Consider the following 22429-nt stretch of genomic DNA (forward strand, 5'->3'; position numbering starts at 1 on the left):
GGAATGTAAGTGAAAAAGTAGATTGGAGAAGTTGGAGGGTTTCAGATGGGTATTCTTGGCCTCAGACAATTAATTAAAGTAGTGTTACTTAAATATATACAATATGTTAGAACTCCGGTGGTTCTGAGTGAAAGGAGAAAAAGGATGTATAAAAACTATGAAACGAAACACCCACCTTGACCTTGGGTACACAGTACAGTGGGTTAGATAATATAAACAAGCAGTTGTAACTGAAGTGGCATAAAGAACGACACAAAAATTCTAACGGGGAAATAGAGATCAGATCATGCAGCAAATGTTTGTGGAAAAATTAATAATAATACTGAGGTGTGGGTCCCACCCCAGAGGTGCTGATTTAACTGGTCAGGATAGAACTAGGCATCAATGCTTTTGCAAAGTCCCCATTAACTGGAATGTTCAGCCAGTGACAAAGAGTGTGCCGTATAGTCATATCCACACTTCTGGGCTGATGTGGGGCAATGGAAGCAACACTGCCAGGAAGCCTGGGCTCAAGTCTCAGATTTCCTGAGAAAAAAGCTAACATTTCTTGAGCAGGATCTGTGTTGGGCATTTCATGGACATCTTCTTAGTGTTTCTCAACCCTGACTGCACATTAAAATCATCTGAGAACTTTGAAAAGCTACTAACGCCTTGGTTTGAAGCCAGATCAATTAAATCAAAACTTTGGTATGAGTCAGGACATGATTTTTTTTCTTTCTGTAAATGCTCTTGCAGTTGATTATCTGCAGGATGTTGAGAACCACTAGTTCTGGAGCCCATGAGGTGATTCTAGTGCATATATTTTTAAACCTACTCACTCTTCTATGGAGCTCCTATTCCCTAGCCAAGCAAGCCTATTTGCCTGAAAACACAACTGAGAAGACCCACAGGCCAAGGAGAGCTTCTCAATTATCCAGCATCAGGCCAGATACAAAGATCTTTCTCTTATTGGCTAGAGGACTTACTTTCAAGCTTCTAATTAGTCTTTGAGGCTCCAATCTAGGAAGTACCAAGAGCGCATTAGTCACTAACAGGTAATTCATGGTGGTTTTCTCTCCTCTCTCTAAAGGGAGGCCATTGCATATTTTGTTTAAGGATCTTGAGGAGAGGGCCAAAATAACTAAGAATAGTTCTTTCCACACAAACTCACTAAAGTTTTCAGGTTTGGTCAGAAAATAGCCTTTCTAGGTATTTCAAGTAGGAAATGTTTTAGATACAGGGAATGAGACTTAAGAGGGCTCAGGGAAGTTTTGGCTTGAGTTCATTAAGCCAAAAAGCACCTGAGTAGCTACAAAGCTAGTACAGATGATCTTAGTTTCCCTTGGCACCAAAGCAGGCAGTTTGCAGGAGCTCACCAGGACTCGGCAAACTTCAAGAATCTTTGGAAACACCAGGAAACTTTCTAAGAACTTGCTTAGAAGCTAATGCTGATAATCTCCTGTTTGACTTCTTATGTTTTTGCCGAACTGCCACTGGAGAAAGCAGTTTCTCTTTCTCAATTCTCTTTCAGACCTCATGTCTGTACCCCTCAGTGGCAGAATGTGATCTGGAAGCAAATGGGAAAAACAATCCTGGGAAATGAAGGCTTCTCCCCTGCGATACAAAGCAAAATCTGGAGAGAGGGAGAGATGACATGGAATTAACAACAGACAATTGGGCAAAATGAACTCAAGGTAAGTCAAGACAAGCTTATTTGGGGGAAGACTTAGAGGATAAAAAATGCAACTAGATAAAAAAGAAAGATCAAGAAAACATTTTTCTTGAAAGCGGAGGTATGTAGCCAGCAGGAAAGTGCCTCCGTGTGCTTGCCCTGGCAAGGCTCACAGAATGACTTTGTTGTGGCGAATTTGCCAGGGTCTGTGGTTTAGTTCTTAGCATAGCAGGTCTACAAATTAGGCTTCCAATCTGTAGCCATCTCCCCCAGACCTCACAGTTCTCTGATAACAGTCTCTCTGAGAGACTTAAGTAGTCATTAGAAGGTAGTTTCATGATCATATAATCAGAACAAGAATTAGTGGCTGCTCTTGGAGACCCCTTCAAACCCTCCTAGACAAGAGTGTGTTTAATATCTGCACCCACACTAGACTTCTCTGCAATCCCTGGCACTTAACGTAAGCCTGATGCATGGTAGCTGTTCCATGAACTTTGATCGATTGAATGAATATATAATCGTGGACATATCCTGAGGACATATCCTTGATTCAAAGGACAGAACACCATGCTAGTGACCTGATTTAGCACGTCTCTCTTTTGACCAGTAGTACATTCCTAGTTCTATAGTTTCTCTCTTTGTATTAAAATATTTCAGATTGTCAGTCTCTTTAAATCTATGTATCTATATGAATATATGTATATGATATGTGATATATAGACAAATAGATATAATATATATGTATATATAACATATAGTATAATGTATCTTCATGCATTATAAACTATATTTCTGTGTATAGTAGAATATAGCAATTACTATGCAAATTATATTATATAATTTATGTATATATTATATATAGTTATATATAATATAATGTATATATCTGATATATATGCATGTATTATTACATATTATATTATCATATTACATATTTAGGGGATTGCATACCACTGAATAAACTATAGCAAAGTAACTATTTCAGTGGTTCTAGAAGACTTCACTTTTTCCCATTGTGGACTGGTTACATAAATTTAACTTTTAAAAGGAAACCTTCTTTCCCTCTCTTTCATGTCTGGGGCTTGGGGCTTTGTGAATGCCCATCAGGATTTCCTATGTGCAGATGCCAAGATGCTCTACTAAAGGCATGCTCCTCACCTGCGCTCTTCCAGCACAACCTGGGCAGGTGTCTTCCAGAAAGTTCCATGTTCCCTTCTGTAGCTTGCCTTCCCTGCACTGACCTGCAGGCAGATGAGACCAAGCTCCTCAATGTCCCATTGATTAATTCATGGGTTGATGATTGATGGAGGAAGATCAAAACTTAAACTCTAGATTGTTAAGCTGCTGCTGCTGCTGCAAAGTCACTTCAGTTGTGTCCGACTCTGTGTGACCCCATAGACAGCAGCCCACCAGGCTCTGCCATCCCTGGAATTCTCCAGGCAAGAACACTGGAGTGGGTTGCCATTTCTTTCTCCAATGAATGAAAGTGAAAAGTGAAAGTGAAGTCGCTTAGTCGTGTCCGACCCTCAGCGACCCCATGGATTGCAGCCTACCAGGCTCCTCCGTCCATGGGATTTTCCAGGCAGGAGTACCGGAGTGGGGTGCCATTGCCTTCTCCAGATTGTTAAGCTAGGCTGACTAATAATTTTCTGAAGAGCAGGTATGGTGAAGAGTATTCTTTCCCACTTCCCTGGCTTTGCTTATGCTGTGCTCTTTATATGGAATTCTGTGAGTTCCTCCTGCTACCCACTGCTTAATTCAGTTTAATTCTCTTTACTTTTCTGGGAGAGGTTCATGATGTTCCAAGAAGCCTTCCTAAACAACTCTGTCCTACTTTGTTCTCTTATTCTAATATACTATGTACATTTGGCTATACTAGTCAGTCATTTTACTGCTAATAATTGATGTATTCCATTATACTTTTCCTGAATTCCTTCAACTTTGTATGTGATAATAAATTCTTGAGATAAAGATATGTCATATGTTGGGGAGTGTGAGTATGCATTTCTCCACAGTACTTAGCAGAGTGTTAGGACCTATAAATATTTTATATTCAGTTTTCATTTATTCATTGGTTCATCCTTGAACAAATACGCATCAAATGACTGATGCTGAAGCTGAAGCTCCAATACTTTGGCCACCTGATGGGAAGAACTGACTCATTGGAAAAGACCCTGATGTTGGGAAAGATTGAAGGCAGGAGAAGAGGGGATGACAGAGGATGACATGGTTGGATGGTATCACTGATTTGATGGAAATGAGTTTGAGCAAGCTCTGAGAGTTGGTGATGGACAAGGAAGCCTGGTATACTGCAGTCCATGGGGTCACAAAAAATCAGACATGACTGAATGACAGAACTGAATTGACACTGATCAGATGACTACTCTGTGTCTAGTTCCTTTTCTGAGTTCTTATAGAACATAAATCTTTGCCCTATATTTCAGGGAGTATACAATAAACAATAAATAATAAACTCAATACATAAGGGAATTATAGTATAGTAGAATATAACAATTGCTGTGCAAAAGAAGGAAAAATAGAACAGCATAAAGGAAGTCTCAGGAATTCTGGTATTTAGGGCTGATTTGTTGTTTTTGTTCAGTTGCCAAGTCATGTCTGACTCTTTGCGACCCCGTGGACTGCAGCAGGCCAGGCTTCCCTCACTACCTCCCAGAGTTTGCCCAAGTTCATGTCCATTGAATTGATGATGTCATCCAACCGTCTTGTTCTCTCTTACTCCCTTCTTCTGCCTTCAATTTAGGGCTGATGGGTTGTATTAATTAGAAGCCCACAAGAAACTGGTATATGAGGAAAGATTTGAAGAACATGAGGGAGTGAGCCATGCAGACATCTGGGGAAAGAGCTCTGTAAGCTGAAGGTATAGCATATGCAAGGGCCCTGAGGTAGGATTGCGTGGGGCATTTTTCAAGAATAACTCTGCTCATTTGTGCTGGAGCAGAGTGAATGAGGGAGATAGCAGTAGAAGAAGCCAGAGAGGTAATGTTACCTTAAAGGCCTTTGTAAAACATTCTGGATTTTACTGCTGCTGCTAAGTCGCTTGTCATGTCCGACTCTGTGTGACCCCATAGACGGCACCCCACCAGGCTCCCCCATCCCTGGGATTTTCCAGGCAAGAATACTGGAGTGGGTTGCCATTTCCTCCTCCAATGCATGAAAGTGAAAGGGAAGTCATTTAGTCGTGTCCGACTCGTAGCAACCCCCTGGACTGCAGCCCACCATGGGATTTTCAAGGCAAGAGTACTGGAGTGGGGTGCCATTGCCTTCTCCTTTGGATTTTACTCCTGGTAAAAATGGAAATCATAGGAGGGATGTGAATGAAAGAATTGCTTGATCTTATTTCTATTTCAAAAGGACCTTCAAGATTGCAAAGTCAAGAGTACTCCAAAGACCAGGAAACTTTCTCTTTAAAGGGTCAGATAGTAAATACTTCAGGCTTTGTGGGCCATACAACCTGTCAAATCTGTTCATTTCTGTACCATTTTAGCACATAAGTAGTCATAGACAATATGTAGACCAATGGACTGTGTTGTAATAAAACTTTGTTTTCAAAAACAAATGGTTGACAGAGTTTGACTTATGAAGCATAGTTTGCCACCCTTGGCACTAACTAAAAGGAGACAGCTATAGAAACAGGAAGACCTGTCTGGAGGCTACTGAAGTAATCTCTGCAGGAGGTGATGAAAGCTTAGAACAGAGTGGAAGCAATAGAGACGGCAAGAAGTGGTTGAATTATAAGGGTTTCCCAGGTGGCTCAGTGGTAAAGAATATGCCAGTGTAGGAGACAAAGGAGACACTGTTTTGATTCCTGGGTCAGGAATATCCCCTAGAGGAGGAAATGGCACCCCATTCCAATATTCTTGCCTGGGAAATCCCACGGACAGAGGAGCCTGGAGGGTTACAGTCCATGTGGTTACAAAGAGTCAGATACAGCTGAATACACACACACACACACACACACACACACACACATATTACAGCAGATGATTTTCTGATGAATCGGATGTGTGGTATAAGAAAAAGAGAGATGTCTAGGATGACTTCTTATTTGTTCTAAGTGACTGCAAAGATGTGCTGGCATCAACTGAGGCGTGGAAAGCTGTGCATGGAGAAGAGCATTTTTAGACATGTCAGGTGAGTAGTTGGCAATACAAGTCAGAGCATTGGGAACTGGATTGGCCCAAAAAGTGTGCTACAAAGACTCATTTTAAATCCAAGTAGTGATTGCTTGAATTTTGAGACAATGACCCAATTGTACGTAAAGCTAGGGAATTCAGAAGCATTCAATGACATTATTACGGAGGGAAAAGTTAATCGTAGATCATGTCCAGTCTTTGTGTAACAATGATCACCCTGTAACTGCTCAAGAAACAATAAGCCAAAGAAAGTTGAGTTTAAAGTCACCGAAAGTTGTAAAACTTCCATTAATTATTAAAATTAGAGACAGGCAACAATTCTTAATGGTAAAATCTTTGGCTGAGTTCATGTAGAATGGAGCCAGTGATATCTGAGCCGAAGACAGGGTTGCACAGGGCAGAGCTGCAGCGCCTGTCTGAACACTGGGTCACTCTGCTCTGGGGCTCCTCCGTGCACGGCCCCTTGAACAGATGCTTGGTGACTCTCTAAGCCCCTTTAGCAGAAAACGACTACCTGCAACTCCAGGTTCCTGGTTCTTGAGTTCTTACACTGTGGAGTTACTATGGGGGAGGGCATGCAAAGACTTTCCCAGGATACTTACCCTCTCTGAGCCTTGTTATCCTCATCTGGAAAATGGGAATATTTATCTCACAAGGCTGGTATAAGGTTGAAAGAAATATTTTTAGACCTCCTGAAAGTTTATGCTCAGACTCACCCTTCTATTTGAATATCAGGGAAACAAACACAATGGCAGTTCATTTGATCTAAGTACCCCTAAGTTGAATGGAATAGGCTGACTTATGAGTTCATAAATTTTACTTTTGCCAGGCAGTGTTTTAATGTTTTTAATCTTCAAAGATATTCAGAAGGCTCCTAACTCTAGGACAGAGATATATTCTGCCTACTGTGATTCGAGGCATTAACCCCCCAGCGTCCTAGTCCTGAGAAAAACATCTCCCACTCCAAATAGAAGTTCCTGAGGATTAGAGACTCTGTCTCCCCCCCGCCCCCTACCATTTGTTGTGAGGTCATCTCTCCAACATCTGCTTCTTTTAGTAAGAACTCAGCTTTTGGTTCCAATATCACATGCTTTGGGGAAAACTGAATCCCTAGGAGTGGGGTGTGTGACTCCAGTCTGAGCTCATCAGTAATTGTGCATCTTGCTCATACTGATTAGTTCATGTGTGAGCATATAGATTGTTAGGTTGGTGAGGGGCATGTAGGGGTTTCCTAAGCACTGCTGGGAAGGGTGGCTTCCTACATTTCTTATCTCCTCAACCAGGAATTGAACCCACACTCCCTGCATTGGAAAGCGAAGTGCTAACCACTGGACTTTCAGGGAAGTCCCTCTTTCCCCTCTTTAAAAGAGTTTTCCTCTCCTTCCCGTGAGAGGACTTGCACATGGCTTGCCACACTTGCACATCTTGAATGGCAGTTCTTTGCTGATTCTGAATAAATCCGTTTTTTTTCCTGGAGAAATAACTAGCTTTCTATTTGTTTTAGGTCAACAAAAGACAAAAGAAGAAAATGGCCACCAATTCAAGGAGAGAGGCCTCAGAAGAATCTAAACTTGCCAGTATCTTCATCCAGGACCTGTAGCATTCAGAACTGTGAGAAAAAAAATTCTGTTAAGCCACCCAGTCTGTGGTCATCGTTATGGCAGCCCAAGCAAATGAATACAGCATCCTATAACGAAGATGAAGAACAAGGCTGAAGGAAATGACTTCTATAATGCCGGAGACAGCATCCTTGGTGGCATTCCTGAATTGCTAAAGCAAAATCAAGCCCAGGGCTTATTGTGCTGCTGAAACTTGCTTGATGAAAGCACAATTGTCCCCTTTTTTGCTTTATTGTTTCAAATGTAACTGAAACAGTTGAACCAAATGCATCACTGTGTCCTTGGTATCTGCAACTACCTGTGATGACATAATTAGTGCTTAATAATATTTGTTGAAAGACTAGAGGAAGGGATGAAAGAATAAGCCACAAACGGAACTGTAGTGTGTTGATCAGGGAAGCCTGGTGAGGCAGCAAGCAACAGAGGAGGGAAACAATCTTAGTATCACTATTTTTACTACATTCCATTGGCCATTTTCCTTCCATATGGACGAGGAGCCAGACAGTACCATTATTAAGCAACAGAGCTAATTGAGAAAGGTGACCTGTACTCATTATGACAAAAGTTGCTTAATCAGCAGACATCTGAAGGTGTAAAAAAATCCCCTCAATTTCTACAACTGCAAATTTCTAATTAGAAGCACAAGACTGCTAGAACCAGATCACTTCTGATCTCTTAAGCCTATCTGGATAGCTTCTTCATTTTAGAGTTGAGAAAACAGAAGGCTTAGCGAGGTGAAGTGCCTTTCCCAGGCTACAGCGATGATGCCTGATCAGTGTAATGATCAGGAGCAAAGGGGGAGAACAAAAAGAAACCCAATTTCTCTGAATAAGAAAAAGATTTTCTGGGATAAGTGTTCATTCCTTTTAGTTAGATTATTCCCAGTGTGATAAGGCAGTACTTTCTTTTCCGGCTCAAGAGAAACCAGTTTTCTTTACAAACATAGACCACCTCTTCTCAGAGTAGGGAACAATGATGGCATTGTGTAGCCACTGTAGGAATAATCTAAATGAAGGACATGCACTTATTCAGATGTTAGCCAATCAAACAACTTCTAGTGGAATCAGTGAGTCATAGAGTAGTGAAATTTTATAACATTAAGTAGAAAAGAACACACAAATGTCAGAAAAAAATCCTTAAACAAAACCCTTTAGTTCAGGAAACATACTTAAATCTTAGGCAGTGTTTTGTGTTCTTATTACATTTTAGAAAAACTTTGACATTGTGGCAAGATGAAAGATGAGGTAGTAAGACATGCTCTGATGCTCAGTTGAGTCCAGCTCTTTCGATCCCATAGACTGTACACCACCAGGCTCCTCTGTCTGTGGATTTCTCCAGGAAAAAATGCTGGAGTTGGGTGCCATTTCCTCCTCCAGGGGATCTTCCCAACCCAGGGATTGAACCTACATATTTTACGACCTGTGTCTCTTACATCTCCTGCATTGGCAGGCAGCTTCTTTACCACTAGCGCCACCTAAGAAGACATTGCGTGCCAAGTTGCTGCAGTCATGTCCAACTCTGCCATCCCATGGACTGTAGCCTGTCAGGCTCCTCTGTCCATGGGTTTCACTAGGCAAGAATACTGGAGCGGGTTGCCATGCCCTCCTCCAGGGGATCTTCTCACTCCAGAGATCAAACCCAAGTCTCTCATGTTTTCTGCATCAGGAGGCGGGTTCTTTACCACTAGAACCAGCCACCTGGGAAGTAGGAAGTCATTAAGTATGTTTTAAAAAGAGGAATCCTGAGAAGTTGACAGCAATAAAAAGGCACTAGATGATATAAAGAATGAATGCTTTGAAACTGCTCAAAGGAAAAGCAACTTTTAAGAGACTTTAGAAACATTGGAAAGTAGTTTTACACTGCTAATCAAAATCAAATCAATCATTAGAAAAAGTTTTCATAGTTCTTCCAAATACGGAAGAATAGGACCAAGATATATAATTGGTGAGAGAAAAGGACCATAGTTCCTAACATATGGATAGTGTTCCTGAACATAAGATCAGAACTAATGGAAGGTAATCAATATTCAGACACAAACAAAATGAACTTAGAAGTCATTTTAATCTGCAAATCAAAAGAGCTTACTTGGCAAAAAGCAGAACTGATACAACAGATCAATAAATAGATATAACCAGGTAAAAGCATGAATACTCGAAAGAAAAAAAATCTGATAAGCTATAAGGGAAGAAATTCCAGACTGACTTTATACTTCTCTGTAACATGAAATGCCAGGAGTTAATAGAGCAACATCTTTGGCGATTTGAGTTGTGAATTCAACATTTCCTCACCTGTATTTTTATTTTGGGGAGGCAAGAGAAAGTCTTTTTCACTAATGCCAGGTTCTTGAGAATCCTATCCTGAAGTGGGGAAAAAATAAGCACTCAAAGTACTCCAGATTGGGAGCTCTACCAAAATAAAGGAACCAGGAATGGGGAAGCCAACTATTGATAATCTTTGAAATATTCAAATATAGAAATACTTGTTGATAATTATTGCAAGCATAGTCACAAAGCAGAGGCATTTATGATAAATATATAGTTTTTAAATGAGGTTTTATTAAAATGCTTAGTCCAGTATGTGAAAAATGAATCCAATAAAGATTAAATAGATGCATTTAATATTAGTATCACATAAATAAAATTTAAGCAAGTTAATAAATGAAAGTAGAAGGATTGTGTTTGTGCATGTAATATTAAGCACTCAAACCTGTATTAAAGATTTATTAAGAGACTTTAAGAACCAAGTAACAGAATGCTAAAATTTATAAAATAAATAATGATTAAAAGATACTGGGAGAAAATGAGAGAAAGTATGAAAGTTTTTAACAGCGCTTTTAGTTACTCATGACATAGTGAATAAGCAAGAAGTACATATATGGAAATACAGAAAATCTGAAGATGCTAACCAGAGAAAATTCAGAAAGTTAAGTACAAAGAATATAAAAACTAAATATACATATGGACAATGACCAGACTATATAAAAATGGAACTTTGGCCCACAACCTGCAGTGATCAACTCAGGAAGCCAACCTACTATCTATAGCAGCCTGTCTGGAAAACCAAACGATAACTGCTATAGTGATCTGCCCCAAACAGCCAGCTTGTGATTGAAAACTGACAGCTTCCCTAATGAATAACCACCTCTGCTTCTAACTTAGAACCAATTGAACAAAGCCAAATATGCAATGTTAACCAATCACATAGATGCCATACTTCTAGTTAGCCTGCCTACCATTTCCTGTGCCAACAGCCTCCAATCAAGGCATACCTGAAGTCTTTTATTTCCCATTACAAAGCACTCCCACTGTTTTGCTTATCTTTGAGTGTCTGACAATGATTCACTCCCTTGCTATTGTAAGCTCTTAATAAACAACCATTGCTTTTTCTCATTTAGGTGATTTTTTTTTAATTTCCACAACTTTAATTATTATTAAATGAAATGAAATGAAAAATTTAAGTCTGAGAAATGAAATATTTCCTGCCAGATCAATACACAAGGATGTCACAATCATCAGCAATTCCAGCCCTCCAGTGTGAAGTGTTGAGTCCTAAGGGCATTCAGGAAGAAGAATACCTGCTATCTGTGTGCATCTTAGTCATTAAGTCGTGCCCAACTCTTTGTGAACCCATGGACTGTAGCCTGCCAGGCTCCTCTGTCCAAGGGATTTTCCAGGCAAGAATACTGGAATGGGTTGCCATTTCCTTCTCCAACCTGCTATCTAATAGTAATCAGTTTGCAGCCAGTCCCTATGGTGAGCCCCAAGGGAGCTCAGAATGTGAAAAACACAGGATACTGGCCCCAGGATAACTGAGAGGAATACGAAAGGAATGACTTCAGCAAGCTCAGACTCTTGCATCTTCCCCTACATGGAAAAGTGCTAAATTCCTTAACCTGGGATATCTGATTTTCTTTAATTAACAATAATCTTTTGATGTTAAGACTACCTGCTCTTTGTTGTAAAACTTTTATATAACCTGACTCTTCCCTTCACCTCCTCAGAGCAGTTCTCTCAGGATTACTTGAGATGCTGTCTCTGTGCTTGAAGTCCTAAAAACTCCCACCGAATCAAACATAACTCTAAACTTAGGTTGTGACTACTCTTTTTAAGTTGACATGTCCTAATTTTTAGTATGTATTAAATATTTTTCAAAAGAGCAGGAATTCTTCTAAAAATATTCTCTGACTACAAGGCAATACAATTAATTGTGAATTACAAAATGTCATAGAAAAATAGTCATCTGAAAATTAAAGATAAAAATAATCAAAACCTATAAAATGGTTATTTCATAGTGAAAGAGGAAATAAAAAAGCACTAAATATTTGAAAAATAAAACAGAATTAATTCATGAAATATATGAATTTAGGGAAAAACTATACATCAGTTCAGTTCAGTCGCTCAGTCGTGTCTGACTCTTTGTGACGCCATGAATCGAAGCACACCAGGCCTCCCTGTCCATCACCAACTCCCGGACATCACTCAGACTCACATCCATCGAGTCAGTGATGCCATCCAGCCATCTCATCCTCTGTCATCCCCTTCTCCTCCTGCCCCCAATCCCTCCCAGCATCAGAGTCTTTTTCAATGAGTCAACTCTTCGCATGAGGTGGCCAAAGTACTGGAGTTTCAGCTTTAGCATCATTCCCTCCAAAGAAATCCCAGGGCTGATCTCCTTCAGAATGGACTGGTTGGATCTCCTTGCAGTCCAAGGGACTCTCAAGAGTCTTCTCCAACACCACAGTTCAAAAGCATCAATTCTTCAGCACTCAGCCTTCTTCACAGTCCAACTCTCACATCCATATATGACCACTGGAAAAACCATAGCCTTGAGTAGACGGACCTTTGTTGGCAAAATAATGTCTCTGGCTTTTCAATATGCTATCTAGGTTGCTCATAAATTTTCTTCCATGGAGTAAGCATCTTTTAATTTCATGGCTGCAGTCACCATCTGCAGTGATTTTGGAACCCCCCAAAATAAAGTCTGACACTGTTTCCACTGTTTCCCCATCTACTTGCCATGAAGTGATGGGACCAGATGCCATGATCTTCGTTTTCTGAATGTTGAGCTTTAAGCCAACTTTTTCACTCTCCACTTTCACTTTCATCAAGAGGCTTTTTAGTTCCTCTTCACTTTCTGCCATAAGGGTGGTGTCATCTGCATATCTGAGGTTATTGATATTTCTCCTGGCAATCTTGATTCCAGCTTATGCTTCTCCCAGCCCAGCGTTTCTCATGATATACTTTGCATATAGCTTAAATAAGCAGAGTGACAATATACAGCCTTGACGTATTCCTTTTCCTATTTGGAACCAGTCTGTTGTTCCATGTCCAATTCTAACTGTTGCTTCCTGATGTGCATATAGGTTTCTCAAGAGGCAGGTCAGGTGGTCTGGTATTCCCATCTCTTTCAGAATTTTCCACAGTTTATTGTGATCCACACAGTCAAAGGCTTTGGCATAGTCAACAAAGCAGAAATAGATGTTTTTCTGGAACTCTCTTGCTTTTTCCATGATCCAGCGGATGTTGGCAAGAATGGGTGAATTTAACTCAGATGACCATTATATCTACTACTGCGGACAAGAATCCCTTAGAAGAAAATTATCCATAGTCTTAAGCATTTGCATTACAGAAGGGAAGGATTACAAATAATGTCATCAAGATGGCAACACAGATCATTCCTAACTATAGTCCCCCTCACAAGAAGACCAACTAGCCACTGTCCATAGACAGGACATGATTATGAAAATGCCTGAACAAAGAGGTGAGGTGAAATAGCCTGTTGAACCACAGAGATCAAGAAGGACCCTAATATAAGGGTAATGGGAAGAACTACACTCTGACTGCATTGCCCCTCCCCCAGGCAAGCACAAGGCCACACCTGAGAGGGCCCTACTTGGCCTACAGTTTCTCCAGTGGGGAAGAAATATACCAAAGTGAGCATCCACTTCCCCCGATGTTGCAGGATGCCTCCCAGGATGCCCACTATGATCTCACTCGTCAAGGATCACTGGGGAACCATGCAGGGTTTGACTCCTGTGGATCAGAAACAAACAGAGAAGGAGGGTGGAGCCAGAGCAACCAGTGCTCAGGTCTTGGCAGACCACATTTCTCTCCACACATGCATGAGAGCGAAGATCACAGATGGTGACCCCGTTTGGCTAGGGAGCTTAGTCATTATTTTTGCCTGATTTGAGTTGCAGGATATAAAAGCAACACACAGAAGCCAATTCCTTTTCTATGCACTAACAATTATCTGAAAAAGATACAAGGAAATAACCCCATTTCAATAGCATTCAAAACAATAAAATGCTTATGAGTAAATTTAATGAAGGAGGTGAAAGATCTGCACACAGAAAGCTGTAAGATATTGATTAAAGAAGTTCAATAAGACACAAATGAATGGAAAGATAACCTCTTTCATGTATTGGAAGATTTAATATTATTAAAGTGTCCATACTGCCCCAAACAATCAGTAGGTTTAATGCAATCTGTGTCAATATTTCAAGGATATTTTTTCACAGAAATAGAAAAAAATTCCTAAAATTCACATCAAACCACAAAAGACCTCAGCCAAAAATAAATAAATATTATAAAGAAGAATACATGGTTTATATACACAATGGAATATTATTCAACCATAAAGAGGAGATCCTCCCATTTATGACAATGCATAGATGAATCTTGAAGGCAATATGCTAAGTGAAAGGGCAGAGAAAGACAAATGCTGTATGTGGAAACTAAGAGAAAAAAACATGAACTCACAGAAACAGAGGACAGATAGGTGGTTGTCAGAGGTGAGGACTGGGGGAAATGGGTGAAGATGGTCAAAGGGAACCAACTTCTACTTAGAAGAAGTTGTTCTGGGGATATAATGTACAGCATGGTGATTGTCATTAACAATACTGTATTGCATATTTGAAAGCTGCTTAGAGAGTAGATTTTAAAATTTCTTGACATTTTTCCCCCCAAAATTGTAACTATGTGAGGTGATGGTTGTTAACTGAACTTATTGTTATATATACGTATCACGTATCATTACTTTGAGCTTGTTAAGCTTATTGAAAACAATAAAAAAAAAAGTAAATGAATAAGCAGAATTCAAATAATGAACTGAGTATAAATGAAATGAACTGAATATGCAACTCAGTGAGTGAAATCAGCTTTGTAAGTGGTAGTGAACTCTATGTATGACCTTGAACACCTCACTCTTCCTGGTCTCACCTCCCTTGCTAAAGCTCTCAGTTTTCTCTGTCAGATAATTAACAGGGAGCCTTTGAGGATGGTACATTCCTTAGTTTATTAGTAAGTTGCTCTCCAGAAAGTGCTTTGAGGCAGAGCTAATTTCCACCAATGTGAGACGACTTGGTCTTATCAGAAGAAAGTTATTTGAATATATGCCAAAAAATATGTTTTCTATCTTTCCTTGGTTGAACACTCAATGGGAGTTACTCTCATTAGCTCCCGTTCTTTATGGCATTTGAATAAAACAGACGTCAGTCCTAAAGATGATAAATGAATAATAAATTTTAATTGGCACTTTAGCTCATAAAATATAAACAGTCATTAAATTCGTCCAGAAAATTGTTAAAATGGATGTGCTAAAAATTGCAGAATATGCCAAAATAGCAGCTTTAAGATCTGGTTTTCTTATATTCTCAAGGCTAAATCCTACAATCAAAATTTCTAATGGAAGATATAGAGAATTAAGTGTTTTTTGAAGGGATCAGAAATGTGGAGAAGAAGGAAGTGAATTGAAGTATATGCCTGTAAAACTAAAACAATTCTTCCATTCAAATGTAAATGATGTGTTCTCTGTTTTCACAAATACATGAGCGCTGCTATAGGAACTGTGGGGGAAAGAAGGGCAAGTAGATGTGGCTTCTTCTCTGATACACTAGCTAGGAGGGGAGAAAATGTTCCTTTTTATTTTTGAAATGATTTTTCAACATTTATTTATTTTTGGCTGTGCTGGGTCTTCTCTGCCACTGGGGCTTTCCTTTGTTGTGGAGAGTTGGGGCTACTTCTCCAGTTGCGGTGGGCTTGTCATTGCTGTGGCTTCCCTTGCCTCAGGGCACGGACTCTCTCTAGGTCATGTGGACTTCAGTAGTAGTGGAGGCACATGGGCTCAGGAGTTGTGGCTCCTGGCTTCAGAGCACAGGCTCAATAGCTGTGAACTTAGTTGCTCCACAGCATGTGGGATCTTCCTGGACCAGGGATCAAACCTGTGTCTTCTGCATTGGCAGGCGGATTCTTTACTACTGAGCCACCAGGGAAGCCCTGCTCCTTTTTACAATAAGTAAATTAGATTTGAGTAGGTGTGGACTGAATGTTAACAGATGAACAGAGAGGATCCATGCCTTCAAGGAACTAATCATGCCCTAATGTTATTGCAAATAAATAAGGCTTCCATTTGCAGGATCTTTGAAAAATATGACTCAGTGTGGATCTGTGCTGGTGGCTTCTAAAAGGTTTGTCACATGACATTTTTCATCATCTTTTTGCCTGGGTGACCTAAAAATTGCCAGAGATCAAATTGCCAATAGCAGTTGGATCATAGAAAAAGCAAGAGAGTTCCAGAAAAACATCTACTTCTGCTTTATTGACTACGCCAAAACCTTTGACTGTATGGACCACAACAAACTGTGGAAAATTCTTAAAGACATGGGAATACCAGACCACCTGACCTGCCTCCTGAGAAATCTGTATTCAAGTCAGGAAGCAACAGTTAGAATAGGTCATGGAACAATGGATTGGTTCCAAATTGGGAAAGGAGTACGTCAAGGCTGTATATTGTCACCCTGTTTATTTAGCTTATATGCAGAGTACATCATGGGAAATGCCAGGCTGGATGAAGCACAAGCTGGAATCAAGATTGCCAGGAAAAATATCAATAACCTCAGATATGCAGATGACACCACCGTTATGGCAGAAAGAGAAGAACTAAAGAGCCTCTTGATGAAACTGAAAGAGGAGAGTAGAAAAGTCAGCTTAAAACTCAACATTTAGAAAGCTAAGATCATGGCATCTGGTCTGATCATTTCAAGGCAAATAGATGGGGAAACAATGGAAACAGTGACAGATTTTATTTTGGGGGGCTCCAAAATCACTGCAGATGATGACTGCACTCATGAAATTAAAAGACACTTGCTCCTTGGAAGAAAAGCTATGACCAACCTAGATAGCATATTGAAAAGCAGAGACATTACTTTGCCAACAAAGGTCTGTCTAGTCAAAGCTATGGTTTTTCCAGTGGTCATGTATGGATGTGAGAGTTGGACTATAAAGAAAGCTGAGCACTGAAGAATTGATGCTTTTGAACTGTGGTGTTGGAGAAGACTCTTGAGAGTCCCTTGGACTGCAAGGAGATCCAACCAGTCCATCCTAAAGGAGATCAGTCCTGAATATTCATTGGAAGGACTGATGTTGAAGCTGAAACTCCAATACTTTGACCACCTGATGTGAAGAACTGACTCATTAGAAAAGACCCTGATGCTGGGAGAGATTGTAAGCAGAGGAGAAGGGGACGACAGAGGATGAGATGGTTGCATGGCATCACTGACGCAATGGACATGAGTTTGAGCAAGTTCTAGGAATTGGTGGTGGACAGGGAAGCTTGGCATGCTGCAGTCCACGGGGTCACAAAGAGTCAGGCATAGCTGAGTGACTGAATTGAACTGAACTGAAGGCTTCTGTTTTTAGTATCTTTTAAAAATTAGACTCAGTGTGGATCTGTGTTGGTGGCTTCTGGAAGGTTTGTTGCATGCCATTTTTCATCATCATTTAGCCTGGGTGACCTAAAAGGACATTGGCCAATTTGAAAGTCATGAAAGTGTCTTCCTTTGATGCACTAAGTTCATGTCTATAAATTTTCTTAAGTGAATAATAAAGGATGCTTGTCAGATTTAATTGTGAGAATATTCATTGCAGAATTGATGATAGTAGCCAAAAATTGAGGACAGGCTTCTCTTATAACTCCACTGGTAAAGAATCTGCCTACAAGATTCTTTACAGAGACCCGGGTTCGATCCCTGGATCAGGAAGATCCCCTGGAGAAAGAAATGGAAACCCACTCCAGTATTCTTCCCTGGAGAATTTCATGGACAGAGGAGCCTGGTGGGTTATACAGTCCATGGTTCGCAAAGAGTCAGACATGACTGACTAACACTGTCACTTCTTTCATGTAAATAGTCAGCATTAGGAATTTATCTACTTAATGTACAGTCATTCAATGGATCACTGCAGTGTTTGGACAATATGAAAAGTGCTACCTGCCAAGATGTGAGGTCTGAAGAAGAAAGCACAGCATCTGGTAGAAGTATCTTCAAAGCAGGGAAATGGGTGGTCAAACAGAGATTCACTGTCTAAACTTCTCTTTCTTGCAGGAAACTAAAGTACAGAAGACAAGCTATGCTTGAGACTGCTAATTACTTCTGTTCTCTCTTAGGAAGAGAAACGATTTTTTTCTGGCCAGTGGGTTACAAATGAACAAAAAAACCAAAAACATTTACTTCTTTATATTTTAGCTTCTTTTTAGTTAGACATGGCAAATAAAATACAAGCAAAAATTAATGAGTGGGCATCCTAGGAATGCCAGCTAAGAGGACAGGTGGCGGGGCATGAGCCCCTCTTGTCCTTTGCCCTCTCTGCCTTTTTGTTGACTGGAATCTGGGAATGACGGCAGGAGTTCCAGCAGCCATCTTGAACCAACAACTGACCATGAGCCATATACCTCGAGCTGACCTTGAGGTTGAACATTCTTTAATAGAGTAGAAATATGAGAAGCCTGAGTTGCCAGTGATGGGGAAATACAATATGAGCCCTGGACCGCCTACCTCCAGAATTCTTTACATAATATGAAAATAAATCCTTGTAGACTTAAGCCACCTTTATCTGGATTTTATAGATATTCAGCTGAATCTAATTCCAACTGATTCACCAACTAAGTATAACAGAGACCAAGTGGAATCAAAAGGTTCCTCAAAGAATCACTGTAAGTAGGAGGCTTTTGTCAGGAGAGTCATGATGGACGATATTATTTAATGAAGAGTATTAATATTGCTTTCAGTTCAGTCGCTCAGTCGTGTCTGATTCTTTGTCTTCCAGAGCCTACTCTAACTCACGTCCATTGAGTTGATGATGCCATCCAACCTTCTCATCCTCTGTCATCCCCTTCTCCTCCTGCCTTCAATCTTTCTCAGAATCAGGGTCTTTTCTAATGAGTCAGTTCTTTGCATCAGGTGGCCAAAGTATCGGAGCTTCAGCTTCAGCATCAGTCCCCCCAGTGAATATTCAGGATTGATTTCCTTTAGGATGGACTGGTTGGATCTCCTTGCTGTCCAAGGGACCTTCAAGAGTCTTCTCCAACACCATAGTTCAAAAGCATCAATTCTTCAGTGCTCAGCTTGCTTTAAAATCCAACTCTCACATCCATACATGACTACAGGAAAAACCATAGCTTTGACTAGACAGACCTTTGTTGGCAAAGTAATGTCTCTGGTTTTGAATATGCTGTCTAGGTTGGTCATAGCTTTTCTTCCAAGGAGCAAGTGTCTTTTAATTTCATGAGTGCAGTCACCATATCCAGTGATTTTGGAGCCCAGAAAAATAGTCAGCCACTGTTTCCATTGTTTCCCCATCTATTTACCATGAAGTGATGGGACCAGATGCCATGATCTTAGCTTTCTGAATGTTGAGTTTTAAGCTGACTTTTCTACTCTCCTCTTTCACTTTCATCAAGAGGTTCTTTAGTTCTTTGCTTTCTTCCATAAGGGTCGTGTCATCTGCATATCTGAGGTTATTGATATTTCTCCTGGCAATCTTGATTCCAGCTTGTGCTTCATCCAGCGCAGCATTTCACATGATGTACTCTGCATTTGAGTTAAAAAAGCAAGGTGACAAAATACAGCCTTGACGTACTCCTTTCCTGATTTGCAACCAGTCTGTTGTTCCATGTCCAGTTCTAACTATTAATTCTTGACCTGCATACAGATTTCTCAGGAGGCAGGTCAGGCCATCTCTAAGAATTTTGAATATTTAAGAATATTGCCTTACCCTATAACAATTGTTAGCATTTACTTTTCTCTATTAGAAGAGCCAGGTATAAAAATGTCTCTGAATTTTGTTTTCCAAATATGTCTGTCACTGATGATGTTAGTTGAATCTGATGATTTAAGAATATGTTTATGTGAAAAAATTTGGTCATCCTATGAACAACATTGGAGAATCAAAGACACCTGGTGGTAGCTGAAAGTTTTAAAAATATATTCAACTTTAATACATTTGCTTTGTTATAATGCAGTCTCTCTCTGTTGCCAGAAACATTTGGCAAAATCTTTAAAACATAGAAAGTTATGTTTCTGTGGATAATTTTTAAAGAAAATAAAAGAAAAGAGAGCTGAGTGCTTTGTTAGGGTCAGTCTGGCTTTAAAAAAGAGAGACTAATGAGGGAAGGTGAGATGCTTATAAAACAGAGCAAGAGTTCAGCAGAAATAGCAAGTGAGAACCAGAAGTGACAAGTAAAACTACAAAGTCCAGGAAATTTGAAGAAATCTTGGGGAGGCCATTAACATAGGTTAGGAGACTCAAATCAAATTTATATAAATCTCAAAGTGTAAGATCCTTCAGCTGATACTGGAGCAGCATTTTCATATGTGCTACTGAAGACTCCGATTTGTATTCTCAGATCCCTTACTACAGGATCTGAGATCATGGTGAAATGTGAGTGAAGAAAATTTTAACATCTTACATAAGAAGTTAGCCCATTCTCAGACCCTAGGCAAAGTTGCTCTCTCCAAGAATTCTTCACTTGAAATCCTCCTGATCTGACTCCTTGAATTTTTCCATAGGGACTTAACAAATAAAAACCAGACTATCTAGAACACGTGAGGGAAATTAAGCCCAGGTTAACGCAGCAGACTATGGATTTCAGTAGAACACACAACTCTTCTTTTTGGAAACAGATGGTGAGATTTTAGCTGTTCATTTATTATTATTTTTGACAAAGCTTAAATTCTAAGCTGATATCCTTAACACCTCCTAAATTCTTACACTCTAAAAGAATATATGGTTTCATAGAATGTTGGTTACAACACTGTAACTGACAAAAATATGGTGAAAGTAGGTTATTATAACCTCATCTAAGAATTTTACATTTACTATCAACAGATGATTCTAATTACCCTTTACTCCTACCCTTTGCATGCATGCTAGGTCACTCCAGTCATGTCTGACTTTTTGCAACCCTGTGGACTATAGCCTGCCCAGCTCCTCTGTCCTTGGGATTCTCCAGGCAAGAATACTGGAGTGGGTTGCCATGCCCTTCTCCAGACGATCTTCCTGACCCAGGGGTTGAAAACTGCATCTCTTATGTCTCCTGGCAGGCAGTTTCTTTACCACTAGTGCTACCTGGGAAGCCACCTCCTACTCTCTACTCCTAGTGGAAAATGGGGCCTCTCTTTATAGGAAAGATTGAAGGAGTCTCTTTCATCACAAGTCCCACTTTTGTTACTCGGGGGGCTCCTCTTCCATCTTCATATTTTTCAGTAGTGCCCTTGTTTTTCACCCTGGTCACTGTAGCCTGACCTAAGCAGATGGGCCTCCTACACTTTGTTAAAGAGGAAGAGGGGAATTTCAGGATATCAACAAGGTATGGCTAAGGTTTTCTTATAGGTTACAATGTCATATGTTTCATATATTGGAGTTTAAGACCAAATTCCCAGGAACTCTCACGGCCTTTACTGCAACTCAGAGCACAAAACAGGTTGAAATGTACCTAACAGCCCTTCCTAACAGTCATCTACCATTGCTCCTTGTTAGCACTTAACACTTATAAAACTTTTGCATTTGCCCTCAGTAAGATTCAAATTAAAAGCATATTACAGCTATCTGGTTCCCATAGCTCAGGACTCCACAGCCTTTCAACAGTACTACCCAGTTCCTAAATCCACCCTTAAGCATCTAAATCTAAGATATGATCCTTGTACTATGCCCAGCAGTGGTGTTACATGTCACTTACGTTTCAAAAGCAATGCCCACAGATTTAAATCAGCAAAGTCCTTGAGACTTAACATTTATTACTGAGTGAAGATAATTCTGGTCCATTTTCTGGGGTATATTCTTTAGGCTCATCATATAGTATGATATGATAATATTACCTTAGTGAACCATAGAGGCTGCTGTGTATAGGGAAAGTAGAACCCTTTGGTAGCACCGACAATGGTATACTCAACTTTGTTGTTTAGAGAGTTATTTTTATAATGGAATCTTATAAATATTTAAATATGTTAAATTTGTTGGAAGAAAAATTCAAATTTGAGTTTTCTATCCCGACAGAAATTATTCCCAAATCTGCAGCTGTGTTTTAGGCTGGTAATACACCAGTTCTGTTGGTAAAATACTTCACAGTGAGGAGCCATTGGAATTCTCTACTCAGCCCATTCCTCTTCTGCAATTGCTTACCTGTGATGGCCAGCTGAGTCACAAAAAAGGTCATTCTCGACTTCCTCTTCCTCCTCCACGTAGAGAACAGCACAATGGCATTTCCAACAATGGTGAAAACAAAGAGGACCCACAGAGTTATCAGCTGTTCAGTCTGTGAAAAGCAAAGCAACACAAAACCAGTGTGAGAACCCGAGTACTTTCCAGAAAGCAAGGCTCAGGCTTTGTTGTCAAAATGTCTTCCTCCTGGTCTCCTGTCCCCCACCTGTCAAAGCTCTGCTCTCAAGAGAACAAAAATGCAATGGTCCTTATTTACATTGGCAGCAGTGTAAATTGACACAACCATTAAAAAGATCTATTTGGAAATATATGTCAGCAGAGAAAAACATAGGCACAATATTCTTTGGCTGAGCAATTTTAAGCGTATGTGAAAGAATTCTAGGTGTTAAAAAGAGCGCTACAATCACGAAGATGTATCTCTTTATTGTAAGAAGAAATTTGAAATTGTTTAAAGATAACAGTATAGTTAAATAAATAAAGCAGTTCAATTCAGTGAACTATTATGTAGCT

General features: G+C 39.9%; 1 protein-coding gene across 3 annotated transcripts in view; it reads right to left on the reverse strand.

The window, feature by feature from the left end:
• Positions 1-22429, reverse strand: part of NPSR1 (neuropeptide S receptor 1) — a 152598-nt gene that overhangs the window by 102486 nt on the left and 27683 nt on the right. For all 3 annotated transcript variants that reach the window (XM_069586705.1, XM_069586703.1, XM_069586704.1), the window contains exon 2: positions 21881-22013. In XM_069586705.1, coding sequence (XP_069442806.1) covers positions 21881-22013 — 133 coding nt within the window. The remainder of the gene's footprint in view (positions 1-21880; positions 22014-22429) is intronic.

Source organism: Ovis canadensis, chromosome 4, assembly GCF_042477335.2.
Source record: "Ovis canadensis isolate MfBH-ARS-UI-01 breed Bighorn chromosome 4, ARS-UI_OviCan_v2, whole genome shotgun sequence".
Lineage (NCBI taxonomy): Eukaryota > Metazoa > Chordata > Mammalia > Artiodactyla > Bovidae > Ovis > Ovis canadensis.